The 12,875-nt window shown below is 34.0% G+C and overlaps 1 protein-coding gene across 1 annotated transcript; it reads right to left on the bottom strand.

The window, feature by feature from the left end:
• Positions 1-246: 246 nt before the first annotated feature.
• On the bottom strand, positions 247-12,416 carry LOC132737167 (ammonium transporter Rh type B-like; the record flags this gene model as incomplete). The annotated part of the gene is given in 7 exon segments (XM_060724418.1): positions 247-380; positions 1,058-1,195; positions 1,771-1,934; positions 2,582-2,726; positions 3,048-3,198; positions 3,939-4,131; positions 12,019-12,416. Coding segments are annotated over 7 exon segments (1,136 nt in total), but the record flags the coding sequence as incomplete, so codon positions are not given.
• Positions 12,417-12,875: the final 459 nt, after the last annotated feature.

Below are 12,875 nucleotides of genomic sequence, written 5' to 3'. Positions count from 1 at the left end.
AATGCCACATAATTTCTATGTAAAAAGCTGTATAAAGCTACGATAAGTCACTATATCAAAAGCCTATTGAGACTCAAAAATACTAACACCGTTATTTCTATTTTCACATAATATTCACATTAAGCGCAATTTTCTTCAGATTACTAGCGTCTCACACGTTCTAAATCCATATTACAAGTTTATCAAACAAATATTTGCCATTATTTACAGAATGGAAAGGCATAATATTCCTTTAAAGGAACTTACCTCACTCCCCAATCTTCTTGCGTTGCCATAGCAGCCATGACAGCACCAGCAATAGCAGCTAGAACCCCGGGCATTCCGTGCAGGTTATGAACACCACATGTGTCCTGGATTTTTAGTTTCTCCGCCAAAAATTCCTAAATTTAGAAAATTTAGAAAGGTAACCATGTACGAATACAATACACATTGCTCAAACTATATTATCTTAACATGACGTTCGATATTGCTCAATTTTTATGAAAAAAAAAAATCTAGAGACAGGGTGTTGGGAAACAATCAATACGAATGCCAAAAAAAAAATCGGATCTGCGGTTCTCGAAAATTTAACATTGTTTCAACAGAAAATATACATGGCTTTTACAACACTTCACCCTTGTCGCGTCGATTTTCATCAATTGTGCCCTGATTAAAGAGAACAACTGTCCTCTGATTAAAGAGAGCAACTGTGCTCTGATTAAAGAGAGCAACTTTCCTCTGATTAAAGAGAACAACTGTCCTCTGATTAAAGAGAGCAACTGTGCCCTGATTAAAGAGAACAACTGTTCTCTGATTAAAGAGAGCAACTGTGCTCTGATTAGAGAGAGCAACTGTGCCCTGATTAAAGAGAGCAACTGTGCTCTGATTAAAGAGAACAACTGTCCTCTGATTAAAGAGGGCAACTGTGCTCGGATTGAAGAGAGCAACTGTCCTCTGATTAAAGAGAACAACTGTCCTCTGATTAAAGAGAGCAACTGTCCTCTGATTAAAGAGAGCAACTGTGCAGTTTATATACTTATAATTGTTTTAAAGAAGGTTAGTTATAAAAGGTACTAACAGTAATGTATCTATATCCTATACAAGAAATCAAGCCGGCCACACATCCCATTATAATAGCTCCATACGGCTGTAGCGGCATGTTTGCAGTAGTTCCCACGGCAACACCACCAGCTAGTGTAGCATTCTGGATGAATTCCTGTTGTTATAGAAAAGGAAAAATGCATATCCTTCATAATTTAAAAAATGTCTTTTTCATGCATATTACCAAAGAGATATAACCATAATATAGAAAAAGCCGAATACCGTATTTCCTCAGCAAAATGAATAGAAATATTGCTTTTTATAGAATACAGAAATATAAAATTATTATAGACAACAGAAAAAATTGTTTATGTGTGGAAATAAAATATCCTGGTATTTTATTACTTTACGACTACATGTATTATTCTGAACAAGTTTTCTAAATAAAAAAGTGGTTCAGTTCAAACAAATATCCTTTGAGGCGAACTATTAAAGGTTCTTATTTGTTTGTTTGTTTGTTAACAATATTGTCAGTAATATACCGGTTGTGCATATATTAAAACATTAAAATTATCATTTGAACCGAAAATAAATCCGTTGTACTTGTGCTGATATTTGCATTTGAACATGCTAAAAAATATTACCATTACCAGTCAAACACACCACCATAAAATGTCACCAAATAAAGGTGATATGTTCTTATTATTTGCTATGGACAAAAAAATCAAGTTATAATACAAGGTATGTTACCATAGTAAATTTCCCTTTCTTATCTGTTAAAGCTGTAATAGCGAACGTGATCACCGTACAGGCACACAGCGAGAGGTAGGTGTTAATGTAGGCCCTGTGTTGTTCGTCCCCTTCAGATCCACCACCGTTAAAACTGGGCCAGTACATCCACAAGAAAATAGTTCCTGAAAAATGATCAGTTATGTTCTGTTAAATCAGAAATATTTGCGAAGGACTGATATTCACTAACTTCGCGATTTGAAGTTTTTTTTCGCGGACATAAATATTCGCCAAGTATCATAAAATAAATTAAAGTAGAAATTCACAGATATTGAACTTCGACAATAAGTCCGAAATACAGATTACGTGAAATTTTGTCCTCGTAAAATATTTAAAGTATAGCGGTGATAAATCACTGCAGCAAATTTACATTTGTATTATTTATGATAAATGATACATTTATGATAAATGATACTTAACGAACGGTTCTGTATAATTTCCCGGAACCAATTTTGTATGAAACCACAGAAATACGATTTAGAGATCTGTCACTTACCAATCATATAGAGAACTTTAATGATTTCTCCTAGACACGATCTGTCATTTATCAATTATAAAGAGAAAGTTTTAAAAGAGTCCACATAAATACGACATGTCACTTACCAATCATATAGAAACAGTTTCTAAATGATATCAGAGCAAAGAAATTCTATATATCACTTACCAATCATAGAGAAAAGGTCCGAGTGATTCCATGGAGATACGACCTGTCACTTACCAATCATACAGAAAAGACCTCACTGATTTCCCAGAGATACGAATTGTCACTTACCAATCATAGAGAATAGGTCTGAGTGATAACAAGATTCGCCTTTATGGTGGCTCTGTGCATGTTTGTTGTAAAGTACCCTTGAAACAGCTAGACCGAAGTATGCCCCAAACGCATGTATATACATAGATTCTCCTACATCTACCGCCTGAAAATGTATGTATGATAAAGTCAGGTGATTGTTGGTGATGATAAAGGTGTGCATTACTATGATTTTTTTTTTTCTTTTCAATGAAAATACATTGTTTATATCGATATCGTTTTGTGTAACAGATTTTAAAGAAAGCAGCACAGTGTAAAGAAATTATTTGCAGACTTCAATGTTATTTAATTTGGAAAAAAACGTTACAGACTTCAATGAATAGATAAAGACATGGATATTTGCATTGCTAATAATGATTAATGCAAAAACCGTTCGTGTGTTTTCAATGAAAAAGACATAGATGATTGATAGTGACCCTATACTTACATGTAACACATCATGGCAGACGTATCCGTTCACTTGGGCAACAATGACCTCAATTAATCCCATGATGAGAAGTTGTAGTGGACTAGTCCGACCTAATACTGCACCAAACGATATTAGAACTGTGGCAGAAGCAAAATCTGCTGTCACCATCCTGAAATACAAGTAAACGTGGAATGCTTTCTCATAACTAGAAGCCCTGGGTTCAAACCCTTCAAGAGTCCCGATCATGTTTCACATATAGTAAAAACTGGAAAAGGGAAGATCCTTCGGAAGCAATGAGAACAAGAAAAATATATATGAAAACAGCATATTTGGTTTGGTTGTTTTGCTGTTTTTTGGTTGGGTTTTACGTCATACTGGCATAGTATAGATCATATGGCGACTCTCCTGCTTTACTAGTGGAGGAAAACCTCAGGTGCAACTCCATGCATTTACTTCTGATAAGTAGAATCACCGACGGTCCGTAAGCTACATTGATAGCTTCATCACATGAAAGAATCCAAAGACCCTGTCAGGATTCGAACCCACAGCGGTGAGGGGCAAGTTGTTTGTAGTCAACGACCTTAACCACTCGGCCACGGACGCCCGTCGGTTTGGTTGAATCTATTTATGAAAGGTGATGTAAAAGTGCGACATCTCTCACGCTCTTTTAGCACCGGCTTAAGCAGTATAAAATATGGTGAATCATTGATCCTGACCCTGAAGGACTAGAAAAAATACCGTTATAACAACTCTGAAGTAAAATATGGGACAACCTGCTGCTGCGAAGTAGGAAGGTTATTTAGGTGTGGTCCAGATGCATCCTCTTGAAATTAAATGTATACTCTCTTTTAAGTCGATAAGAACATGTTTTTTTCATTGAAAAGACATATTATGACTAGAAAAACTTACTCCTCTAGCCTGACTTGGAATTTGTTCCCCTTAAAGATCCCCTCGTAGACACACCCTCTGACAAGCATTGCCCATTGGATGAGCAAAGATGAAATAAACATATTCATACTGACAGCAGAATACCCATAACGTCGCAAAAACGTCATCAAAAACCCGAATCCTATAAATATCATCACGTGCACATCCTGGAACGCTGCAAAAAAAAACAACAGAAATATAAATGGATAACCAAAAAGACCTTATATTGTTAAATATGAACAAGTAAAGAGGAAAGTTTGCTTACAGGATGTATTTTTGCATGTTTAATAAATATTCTAAGTATGTAATATTTATGTTAGGCTTGCAGTAAAGAAGCATTTTCAAAGACATTTTTTCAAGTTTCGTGTTCGGTCGTCAAAAGTCCCTTCATGCTCATATTATCATTAACCGGAGAATAACTCTCTTCGTGGCCTTACTTGTACATATTTCTTCTTTTTCATAATTCTCCAAAAGTTATTAATTTCCACTTTCCACTTAGTACATTATTAGGATTAAGATTCTAGCCCAGTACTTGTACATACATGTAGGAAAACTGAGTTGGATAAGGATGTTGGTTAATGCTCATAGACAGAAACAATGTGCAATGTTCAACATGCAGCACGCACAATTTTATATCAAAAGCTGGTATCATTTGTGCAATATCTGATGAAATATATTTCTTTTTTTCTTTAAATCTAAAAACAGCAAAATTATGTTGTTTCCATAACGTGGTGGTCGTTTCTTAAAAATTGAAAGATTTGTTGCATAAAATACCAATGCAATTTTATATACATGAAGATTGTACCAGCTATATTGGTTTGGCGATGATCCACGCGCTTTCAATGAAATATACAATGTCACTGACAAGTATTCTGTAATCATTTTACTAAGTCAAAATATAACCCACCAACAGCAACTACGAGTGTATAGCTTTTATACACGTACAATTGAAAGAGTATTATTATATTTTCATTTAGAGGACACTTACGTCTCCTGTTACTGCAGTCATGTTTACGAGGTTTGTCAAGGTTTTGAAATACAATATTGAGATTTATGAGCATTTCTTAACAAAGCAGCAACTGTTTTATATACAGCTGTAATACTATGGTAGCTGAGGTATGCCACCTTGTGTTTTCGGAACAAACAAGGCGTACGTTCGGTACCATGATATTAAGACAGAGACTTTCGCCACGCCAGCACAAAACAGATCTACGGCAATAAATGGTGTCTTTACATACTATTTGTGTTTGCGATTTCGTCCTTGTGGTTCGAAAAGTTAAAAAAAAGAAATCACGACAAATTGAGACAGTCGTATTTTCCAAATCTTCAGAAATTTCGTCCTACCACACGAAATTCTTACTTTCCCCGCAACTAGATGACAAAATGGCGTGGCGAAAATAAGAAAGGTAGCGAACACAAAGACGCGCCAGTCAGCGTTTGTTGCGTTTTCGCATTTCGCTTTTTTTCGCGTGCCGAAAACATGCTCATACGCCCGATGGCATAAATCAGCAACCATAATAATACTATTGTAACGTGAGAAACGAGTTGCCCGTATTCAGTTACATCCCATTAACAACAAAACTTCAAAAGATATTGTTTGACTCATATATCCACTGCGTTAAATTGCTGAATGAAACTATATAGGTCGAAATAAAATAGTGAAATACCCGGTATTGTATTTTTGGTATATCCATGTCTGAATTACATAACAGAGGGTCAATAGCAAGTACGACATGGGACGTGAATGATTTTGCATGTAAACAAGATGAATTTGGTAATGTTTTGTAGAAAACAAGTGAAAAGTATATTTATTTTGTTTGCTACATATATAAAACTGGGGTAAAATTTCGTATAGGTGTACTATATCTGTTTAGAACTGTAAAATTATGTTTTAATGAATCAAATTACATTCAATTGTATGACCAAGACGAAATTTCAATATAGGTTTATGCGTATTTGTTGTTGTTGTTGTTGTCGTTTTAAAAAATGAACCAAGGTTTTTAATCTGACTTTAGATTTATTGATAAATATAAGTTACAGAAAAAAATATTTTCTTTTTTAAATTAAATGTTGACATATGTAAACAAATTTCAAAAAAGTTCTATACCATGAAAGCTAAAATCAACAACATTATGCGACTCAAAATGGTAAAATAGTAGTATATGGATATATTAGTAGGACTACTTCGGAACAGATCCAATATTTATCATTTGAGCCGCGTCACGACAAAACCAACATAGTGTGTTTGCGACCAGCATGGATCCAGACCAGCCTGCGCATCCGCGCAGTCTGATCAGGATCCATGCTGTTCGCTTACCAACCCTATTACAAGTAGAGAAACTGACAGCGAACAGCATGGATCCTGATCAGACTGCGCGGATGCGTAGGCTGGTCTGGATCCATGCTGGTCGCAAACACACTATGTTGGTTTTGTCGTGACACGGTTCATTTATCATTTCTTGTCGGATATCGACAGTCTGATACAAACCGACCTGTTTGAAACCTACTAATTGAATTCTTCTATTATTATTTTCGAGCTTCTTTTTGTATACGAGAATAGTTAAAGAGACCTGCATAATTCAACATTTTCTGACGATTTTCTAAAGCAGACGTACAGTCGTAGTTTTGACCTAAAAGATTAAGCAGTAAGAAGTTCAAACACGTAACATGTTATCTTTTTTTCATGGAAGTCTTTTTTCATGGAAGCCTTTTTTTTCATGGAAGTTCAATGCCATTGACATTTAGGGGATTATGCTAAGTGGATTTACCTGGTCAAAATGTATTACAAAGTGTGACCTTATAGATCTGTGTATCGCAAGGGTTGACCACACACGCTATGCGATTATTTGAAAATATTTATTTTGAGAAAGGCAAAATACATCTTAAAACAACATTAATGCGGTATTTTGCTTTCAAAATTCCCTTAATTTTAAGCATACTTCAAGATTTAATCGTATCGTTTGCTCGTTTGCCATATATTTTTTAATCAAATAACATAATAATTATAGTGTTATATAATTACAAAATTTATAATATAATTAAATATCTTAATCCAATTTTAAATAAAAACACTAAGTTTCATACCAAAGAAGAATATAATTTTAAGGTTGTTTCAATTTTTGGATAATTTTGGTCCTAGCAAGTTCCGGCATCGTCTAATCATAGAAAAGACACTGATCTTAGTAAATGAAATAAGACCCAAAAATTTAATATTTTGTATTATATTTATATAATATTATAATTTAATATCTAAAATACAGATTTAATCAACAGGATGGCAGCATTATATTTCACGGACAATAAAATTTCAGAATAAATTATGTAAATTCAAAATAACAATGTATTTGGAATGGTTCCGACTCCTGAGCCTTTATAATTGAATCCCTCGAACATGCTTAAGTTTTTTTCAATGTCATTTTTAGTGATCCTACCTGTCGTCTTTAAGGGGTATAAAGTTATATAGAACTATCTTTAATTGGCAGAATATTTACTTGTATTTTCATTATAGATCTATTTCAAAGAATGATTTTTGTAAAATTCGGATTATTTAAAGTGGAGTGCCCATGCATGAAATCGTCGCTTATCAAACTCATATTGCATATTCTGATAGGGGGCGTTTAATTCTGTTTTCTGCGTTTAATAACAGACACTTTTTGGTATAACCATACAATATGAAAATGATGCAACTGTTTTACTTTTATTTCTTTATACATGTAAATAAAATTGCAAAACTGTTTTCCGTTTTACTTCTATAAATAAACTATTACTGAATTAGCAGTTAAGCTATTATCAGATTTAACCGTGTATAATTCTATTTTCAATGCTGTAAAACAAATTGATTATCATTTTAATGAAATCGTGCCATGGAGGCTGTTGGTGTGCATAAACTCGAAGTTTTATTTTTTTTAATTTTGCTTTCTTTTCACACATAAATATTAGACAGTAGGTCAACTTTAAACCTTGTTTAGTAAAGATTTTTCTGCTGATAAGACAGTGTTTATACGGATCACAGATTTATCATTGTATTTTATCTTTTACAATTTCCTACAATGGATACTGTAACATCGCCAGAGGGCGCCCTCATAATCAAAAGGTTTTATATAAATACAAACGGCGTTATAATGTAAAACGATAGCGCACATATTTTGATTTACGTTGACAATGGTATTTCCTGTCGTGTCTGCATAGAAAAGTGCCAAACGTTTATATTGGTCTTCGACACTCTGCCCGTCATACCATTTGTCAGTTTCAGTTTTGATTAGATGTCGTCTGCCAGAACGCAATTGTTACTTTTTAATTTTGTATGTATATGGCCTTATTTATAGTGACCACCTGCTCTACTATTCCATGAAGTGTTAGTGCGTGATTTTATGTGACATTAATTCATACTTCCTAAGAGGAAGAAATAACACATTCCTTTACAATTTTACAAGTTTTGCCAATGGCATAAATATTACATTGAAATTGAGTTATCATGAGTTACTTTAAATCGAATATATCTTCCTGTGCTTGATATAAGATTACGGAAGACTAAACACTATGCATGTACATGTACATATTCATGGTGAATCTTCGGACGAGTTCGGACACAACTTTACTTAGCCTAGTGCATGTCCTTATTAACGGACATCTTCGCATATTTGTGTTAAAAAGTTGGCCAATACGTTATTTGAAACTTTAAACATCACTCCTAATATGCCATATTAATTCTTACAGCACCCAGTCTTCATTTGACGCGTAAAAGAAAGATAAAATCGAAGTCCTTTTACAGTTAATGACCCTTGATATGATGTCTCACATTACCTCCCTTTTGAGGTCGGTATCAAATGTCAAGTCGGCGCATTATTGGGCAACAATGAAAGCTAAAGATTTAGGTTACAAAAATATTAGGTTGCAATGAAAATATTAATCGGTCCAAGGTTGAGGCTTAGTATTCCTGCCACTTATTTAAGCCGATATTACATGTTACAAAGCCTAATTCAGATCAGATATAACGCTACAATATATTCAACTCTGCAATAACTGTGTTATGCATTGTAACATTCATAAGATTTTTTCCCAAAACAAAAGAAAACTTGAGAAGCTGTCAACGCTTGTTACGTTTTTCAATAAAATTAGAATAAAACAGTTGACAATTTTAAAACAAGACATTATGGCAACATGGCGTTATGACAATATAATAATATAGCATTATGGCAATATGGCATTATGACAACATGGCATAATGACAGTATGTAATTATGACAACATGGCATCATGACATGATGGAAACATGGCGTTATGTTAGAGCGGTAACCGCAACCAGACAATAGTGAAAAACTGTTCTATGGCAATATAGCAACATGGCAGTAATGACAAGATTACAATAATGGCAGTCATGACAACATGACAATATGACCACATAACAGTAAAGGCAGCATTACAGTAATGGCAACAAGACAATAAGGCCACATGACAGTAAAGGCAAGTGACAGTAATGGCAACATGGCAATATGGCCACATGACAGTAAAGGCAACATGACAAAATGGCCAAATGACAATAAGGCCACATGACAGTAAAGGCAAGTGACAGTAATGGCAACATGGCAATATGGCAACATGACAGTAAAGGCAACATGGCAATATGGCAACATGACAGTAAAGGCAACATGACAATATGACCAAATGACAGTAATGGCAACATGGCAATATGGCCACATGACAGTAAAGGCAACATGACAAATTGGCCAAATGACAGTAAAGGCAACATGGCAATATGGCCACATGACAGTAAAGGCAACATGACAATATGGCCAAATGACAGTAATGGCAACATGGCAATATGTCCACTGCCATCATGACAGTAAAGGCAACCTGAGAGTGATGATGACATGACAATATGGCCACATAACAGTAAAAGCAGCATGACAGTAATGGCAACATTGCAGCATGACAGTAAAGGCAATATGATAATAATGGCAACATGACAGTATGCAAAGGCTATTTGTCAATTACATATGCAAAAATGTAAATAAAGTTGCTAACATTATTGCAAAGAGAGAAAAATGTTTGTAATGACATTGGTTTATTTATTTTGCAAAACATGGACAAAGTCTCAATTAAGCGAATAAATAATGGAAAACAAAATATTAAAATTACGTCACTGTAGCGAAGTTGTCACGTGAACGTTGAGCGCAGTAAGCCTGTTTCAAAACAGAATATCAAATTAATGGCTGGGTGTGAATGTGAAAAAATTCTATTAAATTATTTTTTAAATTTATTTTGTTAACAATAGCAATGTGCTTTTGAAAACTGTTTTGTATAAAACACGTGAATTTGAAACGAGTAATTGATGGTTTGGTTTTATTTATGACTTTCTATATTGTTCGGTTTCCGTAACATTATATTAACTGTATGCAGATGTGAAACAAGATATTTTTAAGGGATTTGAAGAAGACGCAAAAGTTTGCAGCCAACGAAGTTATTTAAAATATGATAAACAAGATCAAGTTTGCTCAAATATTTAAAGCAGACGATGAATTTTCAAAAGACAATAACGTATGCAGCAGGCGAAGCAGTTTGAAGCAGGCGATGAAGTTTGTAGCAGACGAGGCAGTTTGTGCCAGACGAAGAAGTTTGTAGCAGACGAAGAATTATGCAGCAGACGAAGAAGTTTGTAGCAGACGAAGAAGTGTGCAACAGACGAAGAAGTTTGTAGTAGACGAAGAATTATGTAGCTTACGTTGGTGTTTCAAGGAGACGATTTTGCAGCAGACATATTGTTGCTACAGAATAAACGGATTGTGTTATAATTGTTAATACTATGACACAGCTCAGTGTCATTGCAAGTGACCTATCTTTATGACGGTCATCGTCAGTGCAGAGATGTTGGCTTGCTTAACTATAAAATTTAGGCTGTCTTATGCAGGGAACAGCCTTTTTGCTTACATTTCCGGACATCAGGAATAATTAAAGGCACACAAATGTTCTCTATAGACTTTAGTTTATTTAACTGTCTTAAAAGTTATTTATTGTAATTTCTTTCGGGTTTTGTTAATATACATGTGTTATTAGTGATGCAAATATAATCTTAAGTTACCCTATTTTTCGAAATAAGTATTCGTAAATGTAGATTCAAATTACAGTAAATAATTTGCAAGATGATTGATCAACTTAAGATTTTTGTTGTTGAAAATTCAACTTATATTTTTCACATTAATCACTGTGTATGAATATACATATTTCTGTAGGGAACTTTATCTTTATTCTCATCGTAATCTTATACCATAAAATTTCGCCAATTTGGCTGATAAATAAATACCCCATGGTTTCAGCACAAAGCAGTGCCCAGTTTGATCCCAGTATTGCCCAGGCTTCCAGTGGACAAGGACAATAGGGTCTCTCTCTATGACGCGTTTTTGTCACCCTACCTTATAAAAACACAGGTGAAAGGTATGCTATAATGGATATATTTTGAGGCTCATTAATTGACCGATATTTTAACAGCCTTTGTCCTAAATTTAAGACAACAAAAAGCTAGTACATGTATTTAAAACTACTTATGAGAATAACGCATATTTTTATTATTTTTTTTCCTTTGTGCCAATTTTTATATTCAGAATAGACAATTTGCATTAGTTTAGCTGACTTAAAGCTCTTATAATATAAACAAAACACATTGTTGCATTTTAAGTCAAAAATAAGTGTATAGAATTATTTGTTTCTGTTAGACAATTATTTTTCTGTAATATACCATAGATATTATGATTCTTAAGGTGCATTCGAGATTTTTCTACTAAATGGTCTTCGTGTATTCACTAAATATTTCCTCTTAAAACAGATGAACTTTAATATATAGAACTGTATGGCATCCAAGTATAAAATTTTTGTATCACGTTATAAAGTATTATGAAAATGAACGTGGTCAAAAAATACAAATATAAAACAAAGATGAATGGAGGTTTAACAATTCTAATCACAATTTCGATTGCAAAATATATGAATTTCATTTAAATGCATTTCCTAGGTGGTTTTATCTCCATTTACTCGTGCATTACAGTGATAACGAAATGCTCATACTTACGGGGATATTTACGGCCAACATAATGTGATATGGACTCGTTTTCCTCTTGGAATGCCAAGTTGGTGTCATTGGTATAGGACGGATGGTTTGGGTCCGAGTATACCGGATGTGCTCGCCAGTCGTACTCCGTGAGGGTGGCAAACAGGACGATGAAAACTGTTTGCACGATTATTGCCACCGTACCAAATTTCAGCCTGAAACCACTTCCCATCTTTGCACGCTATATCCGATTTTATTCTAATATATTCTTTTTCAACAAATCAAAATATACATTAATGTCAACGGACTAATCGTCCTAGTTCAAATAAGTTTATACTATACAAAATATAATCCCTGTAAAAGTAGTTTTGCTTACAGATTTTCGTCTTCTGTATAAGCATTCTACAAGGGGTATTGTATTTTTGAATCATGGAGGTGTGTCTAACAGAGTGGCCAAATCAACCAAATCAACCAATCAAAAGCTGCCTTACATGCTGTCCATAAACCGTAAATTTTTAGTAACGTGATATGACAAATAATTTGAAACCATATACATTTGTCAGCATTTTTTTGTAAATATTGTTGCAGTTTGTTCGGAGCTTGTGAAGATGGCTATTCTATGCTTCAGCGTAGACACACAGAACTTAGTGATTTGTTCTTATGCTCCAAAACTTGTTACAACTGTATATTTGCTGTAATTAGTTTTTTTACAAATTAATAAATTTACCTGTACTTTTTAGCTTTATTATTATTATTATTATTTGTACGAGGGTGAAGTATCCCCATAGTAGCAATCAGATAGCAGAGTGGTTTGATGTTCTTTAATTTAAAAATGAAACACTTTCCCAGTCGTTATAATGTGTAAACTATAATAAAAT

This window comes from Ruditapes philippinarum, unplaced genomic scaffold (genome assembly GCF_026571515.1).
Source record: "Ruditapes philippinarum isolate M1 unplaced genomic scaffold, ASM2657151v2 ctg9917_1_1_1_1, whole genome shotgun sequence".
NCBI classification, from domain to species: domain Eukaryota; kingdom Metazoa; phylum Mollusca; class Bivalvia; order Venerida; family Veneridae; genus Ruditapes; species Ruditapes philippinarum.
Note: the sequence above shows the minus strand (reverse complement) of the source record. Positions and strands in the feature narration are given on the sequence as shown.